Source organism: Camelina sativa, chromosome 20 (genome assembly GCF_030686135.1).
Source record: "Camelina sativa cultivar CO46 ecotype springtype chromosome 20, ASM3068613v1".
In the NCBI taxonomy this organism is placed as follows: domain Eukaryota; kingdom Viridiplantae; phylum Streptophyta; class Magnoliopsida; order Brassicales; family Brassicaceae; genus Camelina; species Camelina sativa.
In genome coordinates this window covers 32,151,608-32,173,210 of record NC_141899.1, presented here as the reverse complement: position 1 = coordinate 32,173,210, position 21,603 = coordinate 32,151,608, and the positions used below count along the sequence as shown (strand labels likewise).

The following is a 21,603-nucleotide window of genomic DNA, read 5'->3' as shown; positions in this document are numbered from 1 at the left end:
AGCGTGTGCGTGTCGTAGACACGAGACGTGGGTCTTTGTCGTGTACACGGAGATAATGTCGCGGGCATATAAGTAATGTCAATACCACATGACGTATGTAATGCCATGAGCATGTGAATAGTGCTATGAGCACAAGGCATAAACAATGTCATGAACATTGTAATTAAGGAAGTGAGCATGTGACAGTTGTGGAACACCTGACTGACACGAGCACAAGCACTCAAACGATGTTATGGACATTGTTATTAAGGAAGTGAGCAAGTGACAGTTGTGGAACCCCTGACTGTCACGAGCGCAAGCACTCAAATAATGTCATGAACATTATAATTAAATAAGTGCGCACGTGACAGTTATGGAACACATGGCTGTCTCGAGCACAAGACAATAGAAATGTGTCATGAACACAAGACACAAAAAATGTGTTGAGCATAGTGATTTCGAAAATAATCTTGTGACTGTAATGGGAACAAGACATGAATTTGTGTCATGAACACATAAATAATGCCAAGAGCATTGTTACTGCAAAAAGCGAGCGCAGGGTATAAATAATGTGTCACGAGCATGAGATTTAAATGTGTCACGAACACAAAACATAAACAACGTCAAAAACATCGTTATTAAAGAACGTAAAAGCACGTGACAGTTATGGAACACCTGACTGTCACAAGCAAAAAAACCATAAAATGTTATGAACATTGTTTATGTAAAAAGAAACTTGTGACAGTTAAGGTCATGACAGTTGTGGAGTACCTTACTGTCAAGAGCATAGAATATAAACAATGTCACGAACATTGTTTATTAAAGAGGAGCACGTGACAATTGTGAAACACCTCATTGTCACGACCTCAAGATATAAATAATATGTCATAAACATTGAAGTTAAAGAAAGAAAGCATGTGACTAGTTATGGAACACCAGACTGTCACGCGCACAAGACAATAATTTCTGTCATGACCAACCATGTGACTGTCGTGAGCACAAGATGCACGCCATGAGCGCATGACATAGACGATGTTATGAACACGCGACATGAATAGCGGCAGTCACACGTGACATAAATGGTAGCAGAGGCGTGCGACATAAACTATTTCTTGAGCACGTAACGACACATGATATAGGCAATGTCATGAGCATACAACGCGAATCGTGTCACGAGCACAATATTTTGACAATGTCATGAACATTGTTATTAAAGAAGCGAGCAAGTGACAGTTATTGAACACCTGACTGTCACGAGTGCAAGACAGGAACGATGTCAAGAACGCACGACATAAATGCTGTTAGAAGCACATGACGTGACTAATTCCCTGAGCATACGATAGAAATCGCGTCATGAGCACAATCATGATGACAAGATGTTGAGAGCATGAAACTCAAGCCATTGGCTTTTAACATGAGCAGTGTCATGAACATGTGATATGAATGGTGTCGGAAGCATGTGACATGAGCAACGTCGTGAACACAAAAAAATCATGTGACATGGCACAAAGCAGTAGATGTGTCAACAAATAAGTATCATTTCATGTTTGTACGATGAAAACTGTAATGTAGTGGGCAAATCACACCAAGAGAGCTAGACGTATACTCTTGTTTCAGGCACGAGATGAAAACAATGCAACGAAGAGGAGACACATGTAACATCATGATCAGAAGACATAAACAATGTCTTGAGCCTGAGATATAAATCATGTCACGAGACAGATCATGTCACGAATGCGAGGCCTAAGTTGTGTCTCACGCACAAGATAAGAAATTGTTTGTCATGTACATCCTCACATGTGGAGATTATCGTACGGTAAGAGAATGTTATCATATACAAGATCAATGCCACGAGCAAGTCTTATGACTGACAAGAATGCCAGAACCTACAAAATGGTCATGACACATAGAGTCAAGTGCAAAAATGATCCCAGTCAGGACGTGTTAAGGACTCAACAATGTCTCTATGGAGTCACTATTCGATATAGCTGCTATGATGACATCACAAGCCATTACAAATTATTCCAAAACGTACATGACTTTGAGATTTTGTTGGCTGGAAAAATAATACCATTGTTTTTAACTACTCTCTAAATTTTTACTAAGAAAATAGAGAGTGAGGGGTTAACTGTTGGGTATAATTTAATCATCATAAATAAATAAATATAATTTATTTAGTCAATGCATATTTTGATGGATAAAGTCAGCGTAAATAAGAGTTTATCTTATAAAAGGGAAATCTTCTTGATTGGTTCAATGAACCGAGAATCTCGTGACTCACTCTATCAAGAGACCAAGATTCTCGTGACACACTCTGTCAAGAAACCAAGAATCTTGTGACTGACTCTGTCACGAGACCGAGAATCTCGCGACTAACTTCGTCGATGGACCGAGAATCTTGCGACTAACTTCGTCGATGGACCGAAAGTCATGCGACTAGATCTGTTAAGGGATCAAGAGTCTAACGACCGATTTTACTAATGGGCCAAGAGTCCTGTGACCGACCCTATCATAGATAGAGTCGGCAAGCCCAAGACAAATCCTAAGGGATTATGGTAAAGGGATCTCTATATAAAAGGAGAGCAGCCTCCACGAGAGGGAGGATCGAGAGCAAAGCAAGAGACCTAAAACACAAGACACACGACTCAACTCTAGAACGCATCTAGGGTTTATAGATTGATTCGCTGTGCCTTGAATTCTTGTACTTGAGCTCGAGACTTTGATCAATAAAAACAACTATTCAACACCTGTTTCTTGTTTCCGTAGTCTTTAAACGAATCGATTAATTTTGCCCAAACAATAGTGAGTGTTTGAATTTGACCTGTCAAAGCAGTTTATATGGGTTATTAGGTGAAATGAAGTGCAGACACAACATTTGCGATTTTTCCTAGCACCTTTTCATAATTTTTTTTATTTAATTCTAACAATTGTAACTGTTCATTGTAAAGTTATGTCTTTTCACTATATTTTATTTATATCTTTTCATCACAACTTTTCGGTCTAATAGGTCTGTCTATTTAAATAGTCATGTCTTTTGAACTCTTTTTATATATATCTCTTCATCAGTAACTAACAAGTTCATTGAAACAAATTTTCCATTTTATGTTGAACCTAAATAATTAAATATCAATATCTAACATTCAACGTTATTCTATAATGTAACTAAAATTTTAGAAATGATTATAACAATAAAGAAATTTAATACAACTTAATATATAATTTACAGTTGTGTTACGTCTATTTATCGTAACTTTTCTTTAAAAACTATCTTAATATTTAAATTTTATATTATTTTGTTTTTAATTATAATTATTTAAATGAAAATTATATTTACTCATTACAACTATTAGTACAATATTTTCAGTTAGGATCACTTTGTTATAATGATTTTTTTTAATTGTAGTTTTACCATAATTCTTCATAAAAAACCTTATATTTTTAATACTTTAAACAATAGTTTTTTTGCAAAGTTGCGTCTATTCTACATAATATTTTTTGTTATAAACTTTCATTTTTATAGTTTTGTTTTTAGTAACAGTTTATGTTTAATGTTTATGTATTCAAAATATTCTATTACATTCAAATGATTTCATAATGTATAATTTTAATTTTTAATTTTTTTTTCTTTTTCTAAAATACTTCCCCCGTGATATCGCGGGGGGTCTGAGTCCTAGTTATTATAATATGAATTTTATATTATCTCACCATATGGATAAAGAGTTCTTAAAACTTTATGAAAATATAAGTAAGTGATACAATTAATTTATAAAGAAAATAAAGAACTAAATTTTGGGTGTCATAAAAAAAATACAATGATATATAAACTAGATATTCACCCGCGGTACACCGCGGGGATATATTGTCGTTTAAAAACTAAAAAAAAAAGTCTTTATTGATTATATTACATATATATATATATATATATATATATATATATATATATGTAAATAATATTTTTTGTATTTGTTGAATTAACTATAATTATGTAGTGTATAATTTCCATTTACTATATGGTGTGGTTTATTATATATATCCTTAATGTTCATTAAATTTTATTTAGTCAACAAATAAACTATTCTTTAATTTTTCTATTTCATTTACAGTGTAAAGATAATAGTATTACATAATATATTATAAATATAAAATATATGACTATAATATAATTTGAATTTGTATTATTTGTTGTTTTATTCCTATATTATGTAAGATTTTTGTATTTAGAGTTGTGCAAGTCGATTAATTGATTCTTATTATGTAATACATCAATTGATTCTTATTAGTATTGTTTGAAAATTTTAATATTAGTAATATATTAACTTCTAAAAACAATTCAATGGAAAAAAAGGAAAAAAAAATTGGGCTCGTTCGGGCTCAAAAATATTGGTCTGATGTCTTAATTGCAAGATGTATAAATGAAAAGGGCTTGGACCCTGATTTGTTAATAATATATAATTTTCAAACCCAATCCGATTTTTATTTTTTAAAATTAACTCAATGGCAGTCTTGTAAATAAGTGGCAAGTTCAGGATTTATTTCATAATTGTACTTGAAAAATGTATATATAGATAGAAATACTATTAAAAACAGAAGACAAATAAAAAAATCATTTCTCGAGCTTTGTAGGTGTAACATGTCAGCATTTTTTTTGTTTTTCTGAGAAAGCTTATACGTATAAGGGATATGAATCAAACTAGAGTAATCTCTCAAGCTTCATTGGCAGATAAAGTCTCTTTGCTAAGCATACATAAACTAACTTTGACAATTAACATAATCTTTATAAACCTAGTATACAGTTTAGCATAAGTATAATATTTAAATAATAATACAAAACCAAACTAACCTAAAAATATGTATATTTACTTTGACGACTTGTTATAAAAAGAATAAATAATTTACATAAAGAAACAAAACAAATAAATAACGTAACAACAATACACTAACATAACAAATAACACGATAAAAAAACATAACATACAGTAGTGTTAAACCAATTATACATCACAAGCAAGCAACAGATCAAAAATTAGGTCTACAACAGTCGGTAACTTACTGCCCAATTTATAAAACAAATCTAGGTTTCCTTACCTATAAATGGTCTCGACGATGGGCTACGGCTGCTCCGGTGTCAGTGGGTGACATCTCCGGTGACACACAGTGGCTGATTGACCAATGGCGGTGATCGACGGTGATCGTCGAACGACTGGCCTGGTTCTCAAGTACATTTCTCCTCTCCTTCTTCTCCTTTCCCTCTCGTCCCTTTCTCTCCCCTTGATCAGAAGTTCTCTCATGGCCGCTTATCTCTTTGCTTCTAAGGGAGTTAGATCGAGAAGAAAAGCTACAACGGCGGTGGCTTAGCTTGGGATGAGAGCAATACAACAACAACAACAACCACGATGCCAACAACAACAAGCCAACGATAATGATGGTGAGCTCCGACGGGGTTAGCGTTCCCAACTCTCCTCTCTCGCCAGAAACAAAGACGGCGCCATACGTATGTATTTACATGTACACGAGATATAAGCAAAACGCAAAACCCTTTTCTTTTGTTCTTTTGATGGCAATAGGGCCTAATGGGCTGCAATTTCAAAATGGCTGGTGTTACACCTCACCTTCTCCAGAGATCACTCTCGGGTTTAACAGGGATTGAGCGCCACAGAACATCCATATTGGAACAGAGAGGTTGAACCTCAGTAATTATCTTTGTTTCAAGGAGGAGGCCAGATCGGTAGGATCAGACTCGAACCTCTAGATTCCGTCGCGAGCCCTCAGTAGAATCCTTTTCGCACTACTATGCACGTCAGATTTACCATCACCATGGATAAATTATATTGAAAAAACAAATACACACACACACACACATTTACTTTACAAAAATTATGTATTCTACATCTCAGTTAGCAACCACAATCATTTGCACCATTGAACAAACGACAAGAGCCATGGATCTCTTTGTTGAGTATAAATAAACACACGTTTGTTTGGTGTCATATCAGAAGTTGCGGTGGCTCAATTGATATTGAATGTGATGCAGTTATGTCTATAAGGATTGAAGACCCATAAGGATTACACATGATAAATACGTAAAAAAATTCTGGTTATGCAACTTAGTATATTGTGCCAATTAATGCAAAATCATATCTATAGACAACAAATTTTTCTGTTGACAAACTCACACTAAAAGTGAAAATAAATAAGCCAAATATTATACAAGTGATATGAACTATTCCAAAAGCCAAATATGCAGAAATATTTTTCAAATACTTTAATACACCACTCAACTTATATTTCTGAAACCCAAACACACTTAATTTCATATAGCATGAATAAACCAATCCATATTTTTAAATGAAGATCCAATGTAAACAATCAAATCATGGCAACAAAGAATTCATTTGGTCCCAACGTAATATTCAAAAAAGAAAAAAAGAAAAAAAAAAGAGTTGGTAAAAACAAAAATAAACACAAAACACGTGGTAACAAACTATTTGGATTTTTGTCTCATATTTTAATTTGCCATCAGCTTATTAGACATAACTAGAAGATATTTGTTTCTAGAAATTTCTACAACCACAATAAAGAAATTAAATGAAGAAACACAAAAATTTATTGACAGAATACAAGTATTATTTAAACTCTCTACTCATACGTTATATATATATATATATATATATATATCCCCTTTTTAATAAAAGGAAAGTACACAACATATTTTTGTAGATTTTATATTTTTAATAAATGGTTACAAATTGTTACAAATAGGTTATAGATAGGTTTTAAATTAATCCATATATTAATATTTATGGTTACACCTAAATATTAGGGATGTTCCAAATTGATAAATGATATATTAATGGTAACAAATAAAATCATGGATATTCTAAACTGTATGTTCCAAATTGAAACACATCGTTGTTTCCAAAGATCTTTAAACACAATATTACAAATTATTTTTCACAGATTTTATCGATAGACCATAACGTTAATCAAAGATAGATTACGAAATTGATAGATTGATTGGTTACAAATTAAATAGTGGGTTACAAATAAGATTACAAAATAAAATTTAACCAGTGATATAGCACGGGTAATTATCTAGAAACATTAACAATATAAAACTTACAAAATATGTGTTTTTTTTTCAAGACTTCATATTTAGCATATGATTTTATTGCATAATGTTTTATCTAAAAAAAACTTTTAAAAACAATAACATAAATTTTATTTTATATAAAAAATACAATATAAATAAAATAATTTTCAACCCGTGCTCTAGCACGGTCTTAATCTAGTATCTATATATATTTATAAAGCTAATGATGTTTAAGAACGTCATCATAATTACACAAGTTAGCACGTACATACAAAATATATATAGCCAGCAAACTAATACGGAATAGTGACTCCCTATTAAGTATCCTGATTCAAATATATCAAGTAATTAACACAAAACTCTAATAGATTTGTTTTTCTTTATCTGGTTAACCAAAAAGAAAAAGAAGAACAAGATTTTAAACTATCCTTAGTGTGAATTCGATTGCCATTAAGATAAGGTTTGGTCCACGCAGCGTTTACACACAAAGTCTACAGAGAATGTGATGATAAGTGTATATCATACGAAGTTTGTGGTTCTAAATGTAGACCAACTAGTATTTAAACGAGCCTTGTCTCATCACCATTTCATCAATACAAGCTTATAACTCTCCACATATACATTTTGCAATCAAACAAATCGAAAGATGGAAGGCAAAACTTTGATTCTAAGTGTGCTCGTAATGAGTCTTGTCATGGCGCAGATTCAAGTCGAAGCAAAGAGTTGTTGCTCGAGCACGACTGCTAGAAACTGTTACAATGTATGCCGTCTTCCTGGAACTGCTAGGGAAACTTGTGCAAAACTTTGTGGATGCAAAATTATTAAGGGGAAAAAATGTACTACTCCGCCATATATACATGCCATTCTTGAAAACTCTGGTAGTTTCATACTTTCTTTGTTGTTTCATTAAGTTATATCTTTTACATGTTGGACCAAGATTTTCACGATCCAAGAACTTTTTTTTTTTAATTTATTTAAGGTGATGCTGTCAACGAATATTGTAAGTTGGGTTGTGCATCCTCTGTGTGTAATACCTTGACCACTCTCCAGAACTCCGGTAACGTGAAAATTCATTATTATTATTATTATTATTATTATTATTATTATTATTATTATTATTATTATTATTATTATTATTATTATTATTAGATTTCTGGAACAAGTGAAAAATCAATTAATTTTAATTTTGTTTCGGTGAAATAGATGCAAGTGAAATTGTGAGTGGAGCAGTTGTACAATGCACCAAGGCATGTTCTGAGTTCTGTACCAAGGACTCATCCAATGCAGTTGAAACTGCCTAATAAGGATATCCAAGAACTGTGTTGTTGTTTTCGCTGTTTTCAATAATTGTCGTGTATGTGACAAAAAATGCTAGAGTCTTAAGCTAGCATCTACTTCTACTTGCTATTATCCAAATAAAGAATAATAATGTGTCCTTCTCTTCTATCTACGATCAAAACTTTCCCATTAACGTAATTTTCTTACAATCAGTTCATATCTTGACAACATCCAATGCAAACTTAGCAAAACAGTTAAGACTTACAAATCTCAAATTATATAATTCATTGTATGAACCATTCAGCATGGAATCGATATGTTGAAGTAATGGAAAACTTATAGTCATGATTGTTAGAGTAGTAACCCAATAACTTCTTGGAGCAAGTTCTTCAAGTCAATCTTACAAGCAAAAGTTTCTTGAGAGCGAAGAAAAGTATCAGACGGAGCAAGAGAAGATTGCAACCTTGCAGTCCCAAATTAAAGACGCACATTTTTGGGATCAAATGATGGCCCAACTTCATCAGACATAATTCCTCCTTCATCATACATCAGACACGAAAATGTTCGGTGTTTACGGATATATCTCTTGTTAGCAATTTGGAAAATGTTCTTCGACATTTAGTAAAGAGACTTACCCAAAGGAAGCACTTACATACAAAGAGTAAACACCGATATATTGCCCGCATTCTATCAAATATTGGATAAGATACTAACTGAACAAACTGAATTTCTCATTAATTTGTAAATGTCAGATTACACTAGTTTATATACAGGATTAGGATTAAGTAAAAGGAAGCTTAATCCTACATAAACTATATAATGGATATAAACCGGTTGATTAAACCCGGTACACTATCCTAATACACCCCCCTCAAGCCTCTGAAACCGAAATATGTGAAGGATGAAAGAGACTTGATATAGACATGCGTCCAAGAAGAGAGTAGAAAGGACCAGGCTGAAGAGCTTTCGTCAAGATGTCAGCATGTTGGTTTGCACTGGAGACGTGAAAGAGCTTCAAGAACCCATTCTTCATCTGATCTCTGACGGTATGACAGTCAATTTCGATGTGTTTCGTCCTCTCATGAAACACGGGATTGGTGGCAATGTGAATGGCCGACTTGTTATCACAAAATAACTTTGCAGGAGAAGTGACAGTGATCTTCAAATCCTTGAGCAATTGGTTTAACCACAAGAGTTCACAAGTGGCAAGAGCCATGCTGCGATATTCGGATTCTGTACTGCTTCGACTAGTAACCTGCTGTTTCTTAGACTTCCAACTAATCAAGCTCTTGCCCAGATAAGCGCAAAAACCAGAGATGGACCTACTAGATTCAGGGCAAGTTCCCCAATCCGCATCAGAAAAAGCATTAAGGCAAGGTTCCGAGCTAGCAGCATAATAGAGTCCTTGACCAGGGTTACCTTTAATATAGTGGCAAATCTGATAAGCACCTTGAAGATGTACATCCGCAGGGCAAGAGAGGAACTGACTCAAGTTGTTAACTGCAAAAGTGATGTCTAGCCGAGTAATGGTGAGATAAAGCAGTCTTCCTATGAGCTCTCTGTATGATGTAGCTCGAATAGAATCAAGAGGAGTTCCCATGTCCTTCGTGTAATGAACATTGGGATTCATAGGAACACTGCAAGGTTTACAAGCCAACAACCCTGTGGAAGCCAAGATGTCAAGAGCATATTTGCGTTGGCAAATAGAGATACCACTGCTATTACGAGCTATTTCTAATCCCAAGAAAAACTTAGGAGCGCCCATATCTTTGATCTTGAAAGCAGCATGCAAGACATTCTTAAGCTCCTGTAAATCACTGTCATTATTAGACACAATCATAATGTCATCGACGTATACCAGTAAAGCAATAAAACGTGTTCCTCGCTGTTTGACAAACAAAGTGTTGTCACCGGGACACTGAGAAAAACCAGCTCCAAGGATCACTCTGGAGAAGCAATGGTACCACTGGCGAGAAGCCTGCTTTAAACCGTAAAGAGATTTATGTAGCCGACAAACCGCATTAGGAGGAAGTGGTGCACCACCCGGAGGAGTATAGCCTTGAGGGAGACTCATGTAGATCTCCTCATCTAAGCTCCCATGAAGGAAAGCATTTGTCACGTCCATCTGGGTTAGTGTCCAACCATGTATAGCTGCTAATCCCAAAACAAGTTTAAAACTAGCAAGCTTAGCAACAGGTGAAAAAGTGTCGATGTAATCAATCCACTCCATTTGAGTATACCCTTTAGCCACTAATCTCGCTTTATAACGATCTATAGATCCATCTGGGTTATATTTGATAGTGTAAACCCATTTACACCCTATCACCGTCTTACCAGGGGGTAAAGAGACAACACTCCAAGCCCCAAGATGCTCAAGAGCAACAATCTCCACATCCATAGCCTTGGGAAAATGAGGATGAGCCATGGCCTGCTTAAAATTCTGTGGCTCCGATTCAATTGAGCAAGAAAGAACAAAAAATTGATAGGAAGGACTCAATTTAGAATAGGTAAGAACAGAATCAAGAGGGTAAACAACAAGTGGATCCGAAGAAGAGAGATTATCAGAAAGCTGAGTAAGATTGCATAAAGCAACAACAGAAGAAGAAGAGGAATCAGACGTTGAAAGATCAAGATAAGTCAAATTAGAAAAAGAAGTGTTTGTAAGGTTACAATGATAGTCAGATAAGTAACCTGGAGCTTTAGCTTGGCGTCGTGGCCTATCATTGTTCTGTGCAACCTGTCCTGTGCCAACTGTAACAGTCTCATTCGGTATGATAACAGCACTAGGAGATGATGACGGTAATGCAGATGATGATGCAGAAACAGGAACAGGGAAAGGCAATGAATGTGTATCTTCGACAAGCTCAATCTCAGTAGAAACAGGCATAGGTAAAACCATCTTACTAAACAAATCAGTAGTTGGAAGAGAAGGTGTAACATTTTTGAAAGGGAAAATATGCTCATGAAAAACAATGTTACGAGTAATATGAACAACATTAGTTTCCAGATTAAGAACCTTATAACCTTTGTAACCAGAGGGATATCCTAGAAAAACACATGGTTCAGCTCTAGGAGTAAACTTGTTTCGATCCTTAGCTAAAGTGGAAGCATAACATAAGCAACCAAAAGATCTTAAGAAACTATAATCTGGTTTTTGTTTAAAAATTTTTTCATAAGGCGAAATTTTGTCTAAAACTAAAGAGGGTGTTCTATTGATCAAGAAAACAGCAGTATGAATGCAATCAGACCAGTAGCAAAGAGGAACATTAGATTGAAACAAAAGTGCATGTGCAACATTAAGAAGATGCTGATGCTTTCTCTCGACAACCAAATTTTGTTGTGGTGTATAAGGACATGAAAAATGATGTAACATGCCATGATCTTTAACCAGTTGATTAAACCCAAGTTCAGGGGCATTATCACTACGAACAATCTTAATGACAGAGTTATACTGTGTTTGAACATGTTTAATAAAAGACGGAAAAATAGAAAGAACATCATTTTTATTCCTCATCATATAAATCCAGGTGATTCGAGTACAATCATCTACAATAGTAAGAAAATAGCGATATCCTTCTATAGACTCTACTGAAAAAGGTCCCCAAGTATCTATATGAATGAGATCAAACGGTGAAGTAGAAAGTTTACTATGTGAAACAAACGGTAATTTCTTTTGCTTAGCTAGGGGACAAATATCACAATGATCATGAGAAGAAAAACTAGAGATAGACATAGGTAAAGTACCCGACATATATTGTAACTTGACAGAAGATGGGTGACCTAAGCGTTGATGCCAGACACGACCATCGACTTGCAAGGATCCAGAAAAAGATGCTGAAACAGAATTCGCAGATGCTGAAATGTCATGATGCTCCAATACGTATAGACAATGGATTAGCACACCTCTACCAATCATCAAGTCCCGAGTATGGTCCTGAATATAACACGAATTAGTATAGAAATGTGCAGAGCAATTATCATGTCTAACCAAAGAACTCACACTTATCAAATTGAATTTAAAAGTTGGTACATAAAGAACATCATGCAAAATCAATGTTTGAGTTATTTGTATAGTGCCTATATGAGTAATGGCAACTCTAGTGCCATTAGGGAGTGAGACTGTTACACCTGTCACTGGAAAAGTCTCACTAAACAAGGAAAGGTCAGAACACACATGGCTAGTCGCACCTGTGTCAATTATCCAACTACCACTAGGTAGAACATAATAGAGAGAAGAAAGGCACTGATGTTGAAAAGTAAAAATTTTATTTTCAAAACGAAGGCTAGAAGAAGGAAACTCAATTGTAACGTTACCAGAAGAAGATGTTGCAGCCATAGCACCATGCTCAGTTATCGTAGCAGATGGGTAAGGAGACGGCTGCTCTAAGTCTTGGTCTGGGTGTTGAGTTGATGGAGCAAACTCTGAATCTGGTCAGAAGTGAAACTGCTCAGATCAAGACTAGTTGCAGACTGTGCTGGAGCAGGTGTATAAGAAGCAAAATTCATCACTGCATTGGCTACTGCACCCGGTTGTGAGTATTGTGTCTGCTGATATTGATTCTGAGCTTGTTGGAATTGAGCCTGCGTAGGAAACTGAGGACGTTGTCCTGTTGGAAAAGATGCACGAGGTGGAGCAGTTTGTGATAACACTTGCTGCACTGGAGGACGTTGAGCATTCCTATGACCAGGTGGATATCCATGAAGCTTAAAACACTTTTGGATAGTGTGACCAACACGGTTGCAATGAGTACAATAAGGCTTCTGATGAGGTCGAAAGGCAGCATAGGCAGCATTATCAGTAGGTCCAAAAAAGTAACCATTAGGAGAAGGCATCATAGAGTTATAACCAACATTATCAGAAGGACCTGAAGCTTGAAAAGCCACATTATCAATCTTGGTAGCTGGTTGAATATTCTTTTGCCTTTCATCCTCGGTGACCATGTGAAAAACCTCTCCAATCGAAGGCATGGGTTTCAACATCAAGATATGTCTGCGTGTGGGTTGATAAGCTTCATTCAATCCCATTAAGAACTTTGTAACCCTGCTACGCTGCTGCAATTTCTCCCACATAAGTGCGGCATTACACTCGCACTTGCCACAAGTACAAACAGGAACATCTATATAATTCTTCAACTCTTCCCATAATGTTACTAACGCCATATAATATGTAGTAACATCCATAGATCCCTGTTGTAAACTACTCAACCGTTGTTCAATTTCAAAGACTCTAGGTGCATCATCTTGCCTAAAACGAGACATAAGATCTAACCAAATCGCAGATGCAGTAGGCATGTAGAGTAAACTCTGACCTATGTGCTTAGAAACTGAACTCATTAACCAAGTAATCACCATATCATTACATCGTGACCAAGAACCTGCATCAGGATGATCATCGGGAGGTTTAGGAATGGTTCCATCGATGAAGCCCAACTTATTCCTGACATTAAGAGCCATGCGCACAGAACGACGCCAAGAATGAAACTCTGAGCCAGTACTGAGCCGATCCGAGACCAAAACCATCCCAGCATGATCCGATGAATGGAGGAAATACGGATTCTCGTATTGATCAGTAGGACGACGTGATTCGGAGTTCAAATGCGAAGGTACAGGACGATCTTGCGAATTTGAAGCCATCGTAAAGATTAAAGATGAAATTGATCTAAAAAATCAAAGATTATAGAAGGATTGAGCTGGGATTAAGCAAATCGAAGAGAACCAGCACCAATCTAGGTCAATTAAAGAGAACGAACGAAAAGCAAGAACACGAGCCAGAAAAAGAAAAATTCAATCACAGCGATATAGAGCTGGAAAACGAAATCAAAGATCAGCAGAGTGATAGGAGCACTCATGGCTGTAGAATCCAAGAAAAACGAGCTCGAGAAGAATGAGAATCAATGGCGGAAGCTTTTGTCATTGTGTCGCTCTGATACCATATCAAATATTGGATAAGATACTAACTGAACAAACTGAATTTCTCATTAATCTGTAAATGTCAGATTACACTAGTTTATATACAGGATTAGGATTAAGTAAAAGGAAGCTTAATCCTACATAAACTATATAATAGATATAAACCGGTTGATTAAACCTGGTACACTATCCTAATACGTTCAACGATCTATTCTTTTTATATTAAACCTGAAATATTTATATAACACTGCGGATGGATGATAAAATATTAATTTCTTGCATTCGACCACTTTGAGATTAAAAAAGCTTTTGTCGTAAAGGAAAATCAAAATATTATATTTTTTAGTTATGCAAAATCATATCTATATAGATAACAAATTTTCTGTTGACAAACTCACACTAAAAGTGATATGAACTATTCCAACAGCCAAATATGCAGAAATATTTTTCTGAAACCCATATACATACTTTTTTTTTTTTTGATAACTCAGGATAAATCCTCAGACCTATGGAGGGGTCCGAGACTAATCCTTGGGGAGAGGGTATCCCATGGGTAGGGTCCCTCCCAGGCTTTCAAATAGGCCGTAAGCAATGGATCCATACCCATGTGACGAAAGGGATAAAGCTAGCAATTCTGCGCTTGGGAAGAATCAATCCCTGGCCTGGACCAACAGGGCGACTCTTCCTTCCAAGCTAGAACCACTAGCCCACCATCTCGTGGTTGCCATATACATACTTAGTAAACCAATCCACATTCTTAAATGAAGATTCAATGTGCATGTGCAAACCAATCAATATTTCAACAAAAATCCTTTTTGATTCAGAGAAAATAAACAAATCATGCCCACAAGCATTCATCATGGTCCCGCGAAAAACAAACAAAAAGAAAACACCGATATATTACTCACGACAAACAATCTATTCTTTTTACAGTAAACCTGAAATACATATAAATACATAGATATATATATATATATATTAGTTTTTTTTATAAAGGTATATTTAGTTATATAAATACATAAGTATATTATTAGTTTTTATCGATCACGAAAGCTGTAAAATATGTAGTTCTCTAGAATTATCAGTTAATTAACTCTAACACACTTGCTCGGATGGATGAAATTTGTTTCAAATATTTTAGCACACCACTCAAATTATTAGGCACCAAGCATTTATTTGGTCCCAACATATAATTCAAAACTCCAATACAAAAAAAAAAAAGAGTTGGTTAAAAAAAAAAAACACAGAACACGTTGTAACAAACTATTTGGAGTTTTGTCTCACTCCAAATTATAAGAACGTGCATAATAACTACACGGTTTGCACGAATATATACAATACTAGAAAATACATATGAAATGTAAAATATTTTGTATGTAAAATAAAATTTTATTAAATTATATATAAAATGTACATGATATTATTTATATATGCATTAAAAAGACTTTAAATACATACATTTATAAGTTTATAATTATGAAGTGTGTTAAAAGAAGGATAATTTTCACATATTGCATAAAAAATAAGTTTTGGTTTTAAATTTAGCAAATTATTTCTAAAATTTTAAAAATACTAAAATAGCATCATGCTTTTAATCTTATACTCTGAATACTAAACCATATCTCTTCAAAATTATACCCTAAATGTAAAATATAAATTCAAATCAAATAAGATAACCATTGGAAATGGTGTAAGCTTTTTTCGGCATAATGACAGATGGAGTAAGGGTCACATGAAAATAGATATGAGGTATGATTGGTAACACAAACAATATTAATGTGATTTAAAAGTAGTTTTGCTTTTGTACAGGTTAACCTACTTATTAATTTATACCACTTTTAATGATTGACATATGTCTATAATGAAAGTATCGAGGTTACAATATGTGTATATATATATATTAAATATTTAACAATAGGTCTCTGTAATGTTTTTCCGTGTGATGTGAATGGATGTTGTAAAGTTTGGGAAGTGATTCAAAAGAGGCATAAAGAAGTATGTGATATTTTGACTATGTATATATGCATTACAAGGTAAAATTAGGCTCAATCTTTTTAACAATATGCAAAGTAATATATATTTTTGTAATGGGGGTAAAGAACTTTTAAAAACAAAAAACAAAGGAAATTTACAAAACAAAAAGTTAGAAATATATTGTAGTTGAAGATTAGAGTACTTAAGAGGAGAAATCTATGGGACTTACAACTATAATATTATGAGTGAATGTTCAAAGCCAAAGAGGTTGTGCTTTAGGAGTCAAGAATTAGGCTCATCTTCATCACTTAAGACTTCGAACTATAGTTTGAAAGTTTAAAAAACCACATTACAAAACAATGCAAAAACATTAAATCATGACCCGAACTATAGTTTGAAAGTTTAAAAAACCACATTACAAAACAATGCAAAAACTTTTAATCATGACTATCATAAAACATAATCCTTTGAAGAAGCTAATAAATATTGACAAGACTCTCATACCAAGAAAAAAAATACATTGACATGGCTTTGTAAACGATTTCTTCAAATAGTCATAGAGAAATTAATCTGTTAATCATCACACTGCAAGACATCAAATTTATTTTTTAAAACTTCATAAGAAAAAAAACCATGGGAAATGATGGGAAAAGAAAGACATATAGTGAGTAATCGTTTTCTTCATTATTAGTCATGTGAGCATTGGATCTTATATAATACACTAAACATTGTTTGAAGTTTGTAAGGAATTCCACTAACACATACATTATTTAGAGTAATCACATTCATGGCAATAAATACAGTTATAAAGCATATTAATTATAATTAATTTGGCCATATGCATTATTGCAACATGAACAGTTTGAACAAAAACAAACGTCCACCCATAATGTCATAAAGGTAATTGTTTGAGAGAAGTAAATGTAATCTAAAGAAACTGAACAAATAAAATATCCCAAACTAAAAAAATGTGTGTAGACAATTTAGTTTTAGATTAGCAATAATGTGTCTTTTTATTTCATTATAATAGAAAAAAATGACACATGTTAAAAAAAAAAGATTGGTGCCAAATGACAATTTCTCACAACTCTACTTTATTATAGTTTAATATATAGTAAATATTGATATGTGAAACCGATAGAAATAGTTAAGTAATAAAGTTACGATTGTGATAAAAAAAATATGTGAAAATTTTATAAATTGTAAAAACAAAAGAAAATAAATATATTTTGTAAAATAGGTTACTTTTTCCTTAACAAAAGTAAACGATAGAGATTTTAACTATGAAATAATATTAAATTAAAAACTAAAAATAATTAAATATTTGGTAGACGAAGAGTAAAGAAATTTAAAAGAACATTAGTGAGAAATTTACAAATCGTATAAATTAATTAGACGACAAAATATTTTTTTTTTAACAAAAGTAAACTATATAGATTTTTGCTATGAAATAATATTAAATAGTACAAACCAAAAATAATTTTAAGATTTGGTAGTGGAAGAAAAAAGAAAGGAATATTAGGTATCCTAATTTTAAGTTAACCATAACGAAAAAGAAGAAGATGATTTGAATTTATCCTTAGTCTGAATCAGATTGCCATTAAGATAAGGTTGGTCCACGCAGCAAGTACAGACAGACTCTATAGAGAGCATGTGATAAACATATCATACGAAGTTTCTGGTTGCCAGTCGTAGACCCAACTAGTATAAAAGCGAGCCTTATTTCATCACCATTTCATCAAAACAAGCTTATAACTCTCCTCCACATATACATTTTGCAATCAAACAAATGATCAATCGAAAGATGGAAGGCAAAACTTTGATTCTAAGTGTGCTAGTAATGAGTCTTGTCATGGCGCAGATTCAAGTCGAAGCAAGGAGTTGTTGCCCGAGCACGACTTCTAGAAACTGTAACAATGTATGCCGTTTCTCTGGAGGTTCTAAGGAAGCTTGTGCAAAACTTTGTGGATGCAAAATTGTTGAGGGGCCATGTCCTCCGGGTCCACGTGACATTCTTGAAAACTCTGGTAATTTAATTTCACATTTTGTCTTTGTTGTTTCATTAAGCTATATCTTTTACAAGTTGGACCAAGATTTTGATGCAAGTTAGAAGAATTTTTTTAAAAAAATTTTATTTAAGGTGATGCCGTCAACAAATACTGTAAGTTGGGTTGTGCATCTTCTGTGTGTGGTACCTTAACCACTCTCCAAAACTCCGGTAACGCAAAAACTCATTAATATTATTATTTTTATTTTTATTGTTAGATTTTTGGAGCATATGAAAAATCAATTTATTCTAATATATATTGTTTATGTAAATTAGATGCAAGTGAAATTGTGAATGGAGCAGTTGTACAATGCACCGAGGCATGTTCTGAGTTATGTACCAAGGGCTCATCCAATGAAGTTGAAACTGCCTAACAAGCAATTCCACGAACTATGTGTTGTTGTTTTCCTCGTTTTCAATAATTGTTGTGTATGTGACAAAAAATGCTAGAGTCTTGAGCTAGCTTCTACTATTTCCAGGTTTTCTATGTGACGTAGAAGAAGGTCATTATTTACCCTTTCTAGTTGCTATTATCCGAATAATGAATAATAATGTGTCCTTAATTTCTATGATCAAGACAAACTCTCGCTTTAACGTAATTTTCTTACAATCAGTTCATATATAACTACACGACATCCAATGCCAACTTAGCAAAACAGTTAAGACTTATAATTCTCAAACTATATAAAACCTTATATGAACCATTCAGAATGCAATCAATAGGTTGAAGTAATGGAAAAATTATAGTGATGATTGTTAAGAGTAGTAACCCAACAGACTTTTCGTTTTGGTGAACAGTAACCCAATCTATATATACATTTTTTTGAGACATTTATCAAATAAATCTTGAAGATAGCACTTATTTACAGGCATGCCATTTATATTAAATAATTAATTTAATAAACAAATTAATTCTACTTATATTCGATTTTTTTTATATAGAAACAAAGTGTTTAAAAAGGTAACAAACATACTTACAAATGTATACATATTTTAATTCCTTATTTTATAAGTGGGTGAATGAAGAAGTTCCTTATTTGATAAAAATTTGAAAAAATGATTTCTGACTTTTAGTCTCACATTACTTTAGTGCAGTGGGCCAGTGGCAAATGGTAAGTCTTTAATGCACAAGGCACCATCACACCAGGGATCGAGTCCCGCTCCCTACGAATGTAGGGATTTGACTAATGGGCCGGCCTGTTGTACCCAACGGTAAGAAAAAAAAATAGCGATATCTATTTCAAAGGCATGAATTGAAAAAGATTTAGAGTTTATAGAAGATGGTGAGTTTGCGATGCTCTTATAAATTACGATAGAGTTTATAGAACAGTTGAGTCAGCAGAAAGATACACCACTAGACTACCAATTATCCCTAGTCGAAAAAGATGAAGTTTTCCACTCTCTAAGTTTTCATACTTTAATTTAATTATTGCATAAAAATTATTTATTTCCAAACTTTTCTGTACCAACTATAATTAAGAAGGCGCAGAGATATGGTGTGGGCTCAATCTGGTTTGACAAAGGTTTTGGAGCAAGTTCTTCAAATCAATCTTACGAGCAAAATTTTCTTGGGAACCAAGAAAAGCATCAGACGGTGCAAGAGAAGATATGTAACTCTCTGATTGCCAACTTTCTTAGTGGCTTCATGTCTACTCCAAACTTATAAGCCCACCTCGCTCAGTAGGCTCAACTTCTATTTCCGGTCCATGAACTCATATGTATCCAACAGTCAGTTTGTTACATATGTGAAAAACTTGTTTACTGTCCCTACAAATAACCACATGATATTTCTCTATGTTTTGTTATTATTTACATAGTTCCGAAAATCATTTCCCCGGAAGTGTACCAATCCTGAAATTACTCCCGCATAAGCATGTTTAATTCTTGAATTCTCTCAGGACCTTTAACTGAAAAGATAAGTACACTTTGATGACATAGGTGGCCAAATCAATTCTTTTAAATCTCTTTGCATGTTCCTGAAACCGGGGTATCACAATTTACTCCCACTAACAGATCACAACATTCTCTTTGCGCACCAACACCGTCACCTCCTGACGGTGTGAGTCCACCTGACTCCACACTCATCTAGGTTTGACTTTGACACCACTTGTAACGCCCTCACCATCTCTCTTAGTGGACCTGATAACAGGATTTTCACCCAGGGTATCAATTCTCTATGCAGTTGTAGTACAAAGGGTTATCAATCCAAATGGTTGTTATGCTAGCAGATGAGATATGATCAGAACTATGCAAGTCAAGCCAATTAGTAATGGGTTTGATCTAACAGTCCTAAAATAAATAAAAGAAAGTAAATAAACAAGAACCACACGACCTAAGCACTCGATGCAATCATTTGAGTACAGGATCGGGTGGGGTGATCGAGTAAACAAAGAAAGTATGAACAACTTGAGGGTGTACACGAAGCTGGTGATCGAGTACCAGTTTGGGTATAGGATCGAGTGATGAATAAAAATGTAAACAATCAAAATGTGAAAGCTCCTAAGGATGGGGTAATCGACTCCTAAGTGTTCCAGACCAGTATGGATGTCCTACATGCCTCAAGCAAATATTCCTTAGACAATGAATCTAAAATCTTGTTAAAACACTCTCGTGATAGAAACAATCAACCTTGATCACTTCCCTACCCAACTCTCGTTGGAGAAACATGACCAAGCAGGCAATACAAACCGATTCATTATTGTCAATAAACTCCTTACACATCTAATCTCTTAGGCTAAGTGAGTAAATCACTAGCATTGATTGATTCAAGCATTTCATCTACACCTCTCGATGGTAAAACACCCTAGATCTAATCTCAACCTCTCGATTTGTTGATAGCATTAAGAACACCAATCTAGAAAGGAATTTATAAAACATAAACAACCAAGCTAAGACATCCTAACCGATCAAGAAGACAAAATCGTCTATCCCATCCCTAGAAACTTTGTTTCACTACACGGATTTCATTGCAGAAAACATAAAAGCATAGATAAACGAAAATTGCATTGTATTGAAATATAAAAATAAAAGTGAAGAGTACAGAATAGAAATCTAAAAGCATAGCAAAAAGAAGTAAAATAAATCCTAACAAAATGGAAAAAGAGTTTGAGTCGCTCAAGATCTTTCTTAGAAGCTCTCGCTCTCTCGTTTGAGGATCTGCGGCGTGCTAGGGCGAGAGGAAGAAGAGGGGACTTAAATCTTCCTAGTCTTCTAGCAAACTTAAATCTTAAATCTAGAGAGTTATCAGACCCCCAAACTTAAATCTTGCTAGTCTTCTAGCAAGGAAGTAGAGGATGAGTTAAAAATGGGGACTCATAACCTTTTT

At 34.1% G+C, this 21,603-nt stretch overlaps 3 protein-coding genes across 3 annotated transcripts; 2 read left to right on the top strand and 1 right to left on the bottom strand.

Annotated features, from left to right (window-relative positions):
* Positions 1–7,377: 7,377 nt before the first annotated feature.
* LOC147919732 (thionin-like) lies at positions 7,378–8,513 on the top strand. The gene is made up of 3 exons (XM_087505959.1): positions 7,378–7,947; positions 8,049–8,126; positions 8,273–8,513. Exons 1-3 carry the CDS (start codon positions 7,716–7,718, stop codon positions 8,368–8,370), a joined length of 408 nt encoding a protein of 135 aa, XP_087362085.1. The 5' UTR covers positions 7,378–7,715; the 3' UTR covers positions 8,371–8,513.
* A 4,217-nt stretch (positions 8,514–12,730) lies between these two features.
* LOC147919731 (uncharacterized) lies at positions 12,731–13,981 on the bottom strand. Its single transcript, XM_087504083.1, has one exon. It carries the CDS (start codon positions 13,979–13,981, stop codon positions 12,731–12,733), a length of 1,251 nt encoding a protein of 416 aa, XP_087360209.1.
* Positions 13,982–17,743: 3,762 nt separating this feature from the next.
* LOC104771725 (DELTA-urthionin-Uf1a) lies at positions 17,744–18,854 on the top strand. Its single transcript, XM_010496303.3, has 3 exons — positions 17,744–18,258; positions 18,372–18,449; positions 18,555–18,854. The coding sequence occupies exons 1-3, from the start codon at positions 18,021–18,023 to the stop codon at positions 18,650–18,652; spliced, it is 414 nt and encodes a 137-aa protein (XP_010494605.1). The 5' UTR covers positions 17,744–18,020; the 3' UTR covers positions 18,653–18,854.
* The last annotated feature ends 2,749 nt before the right edge of the window (positions 18,855–21,603 follow it).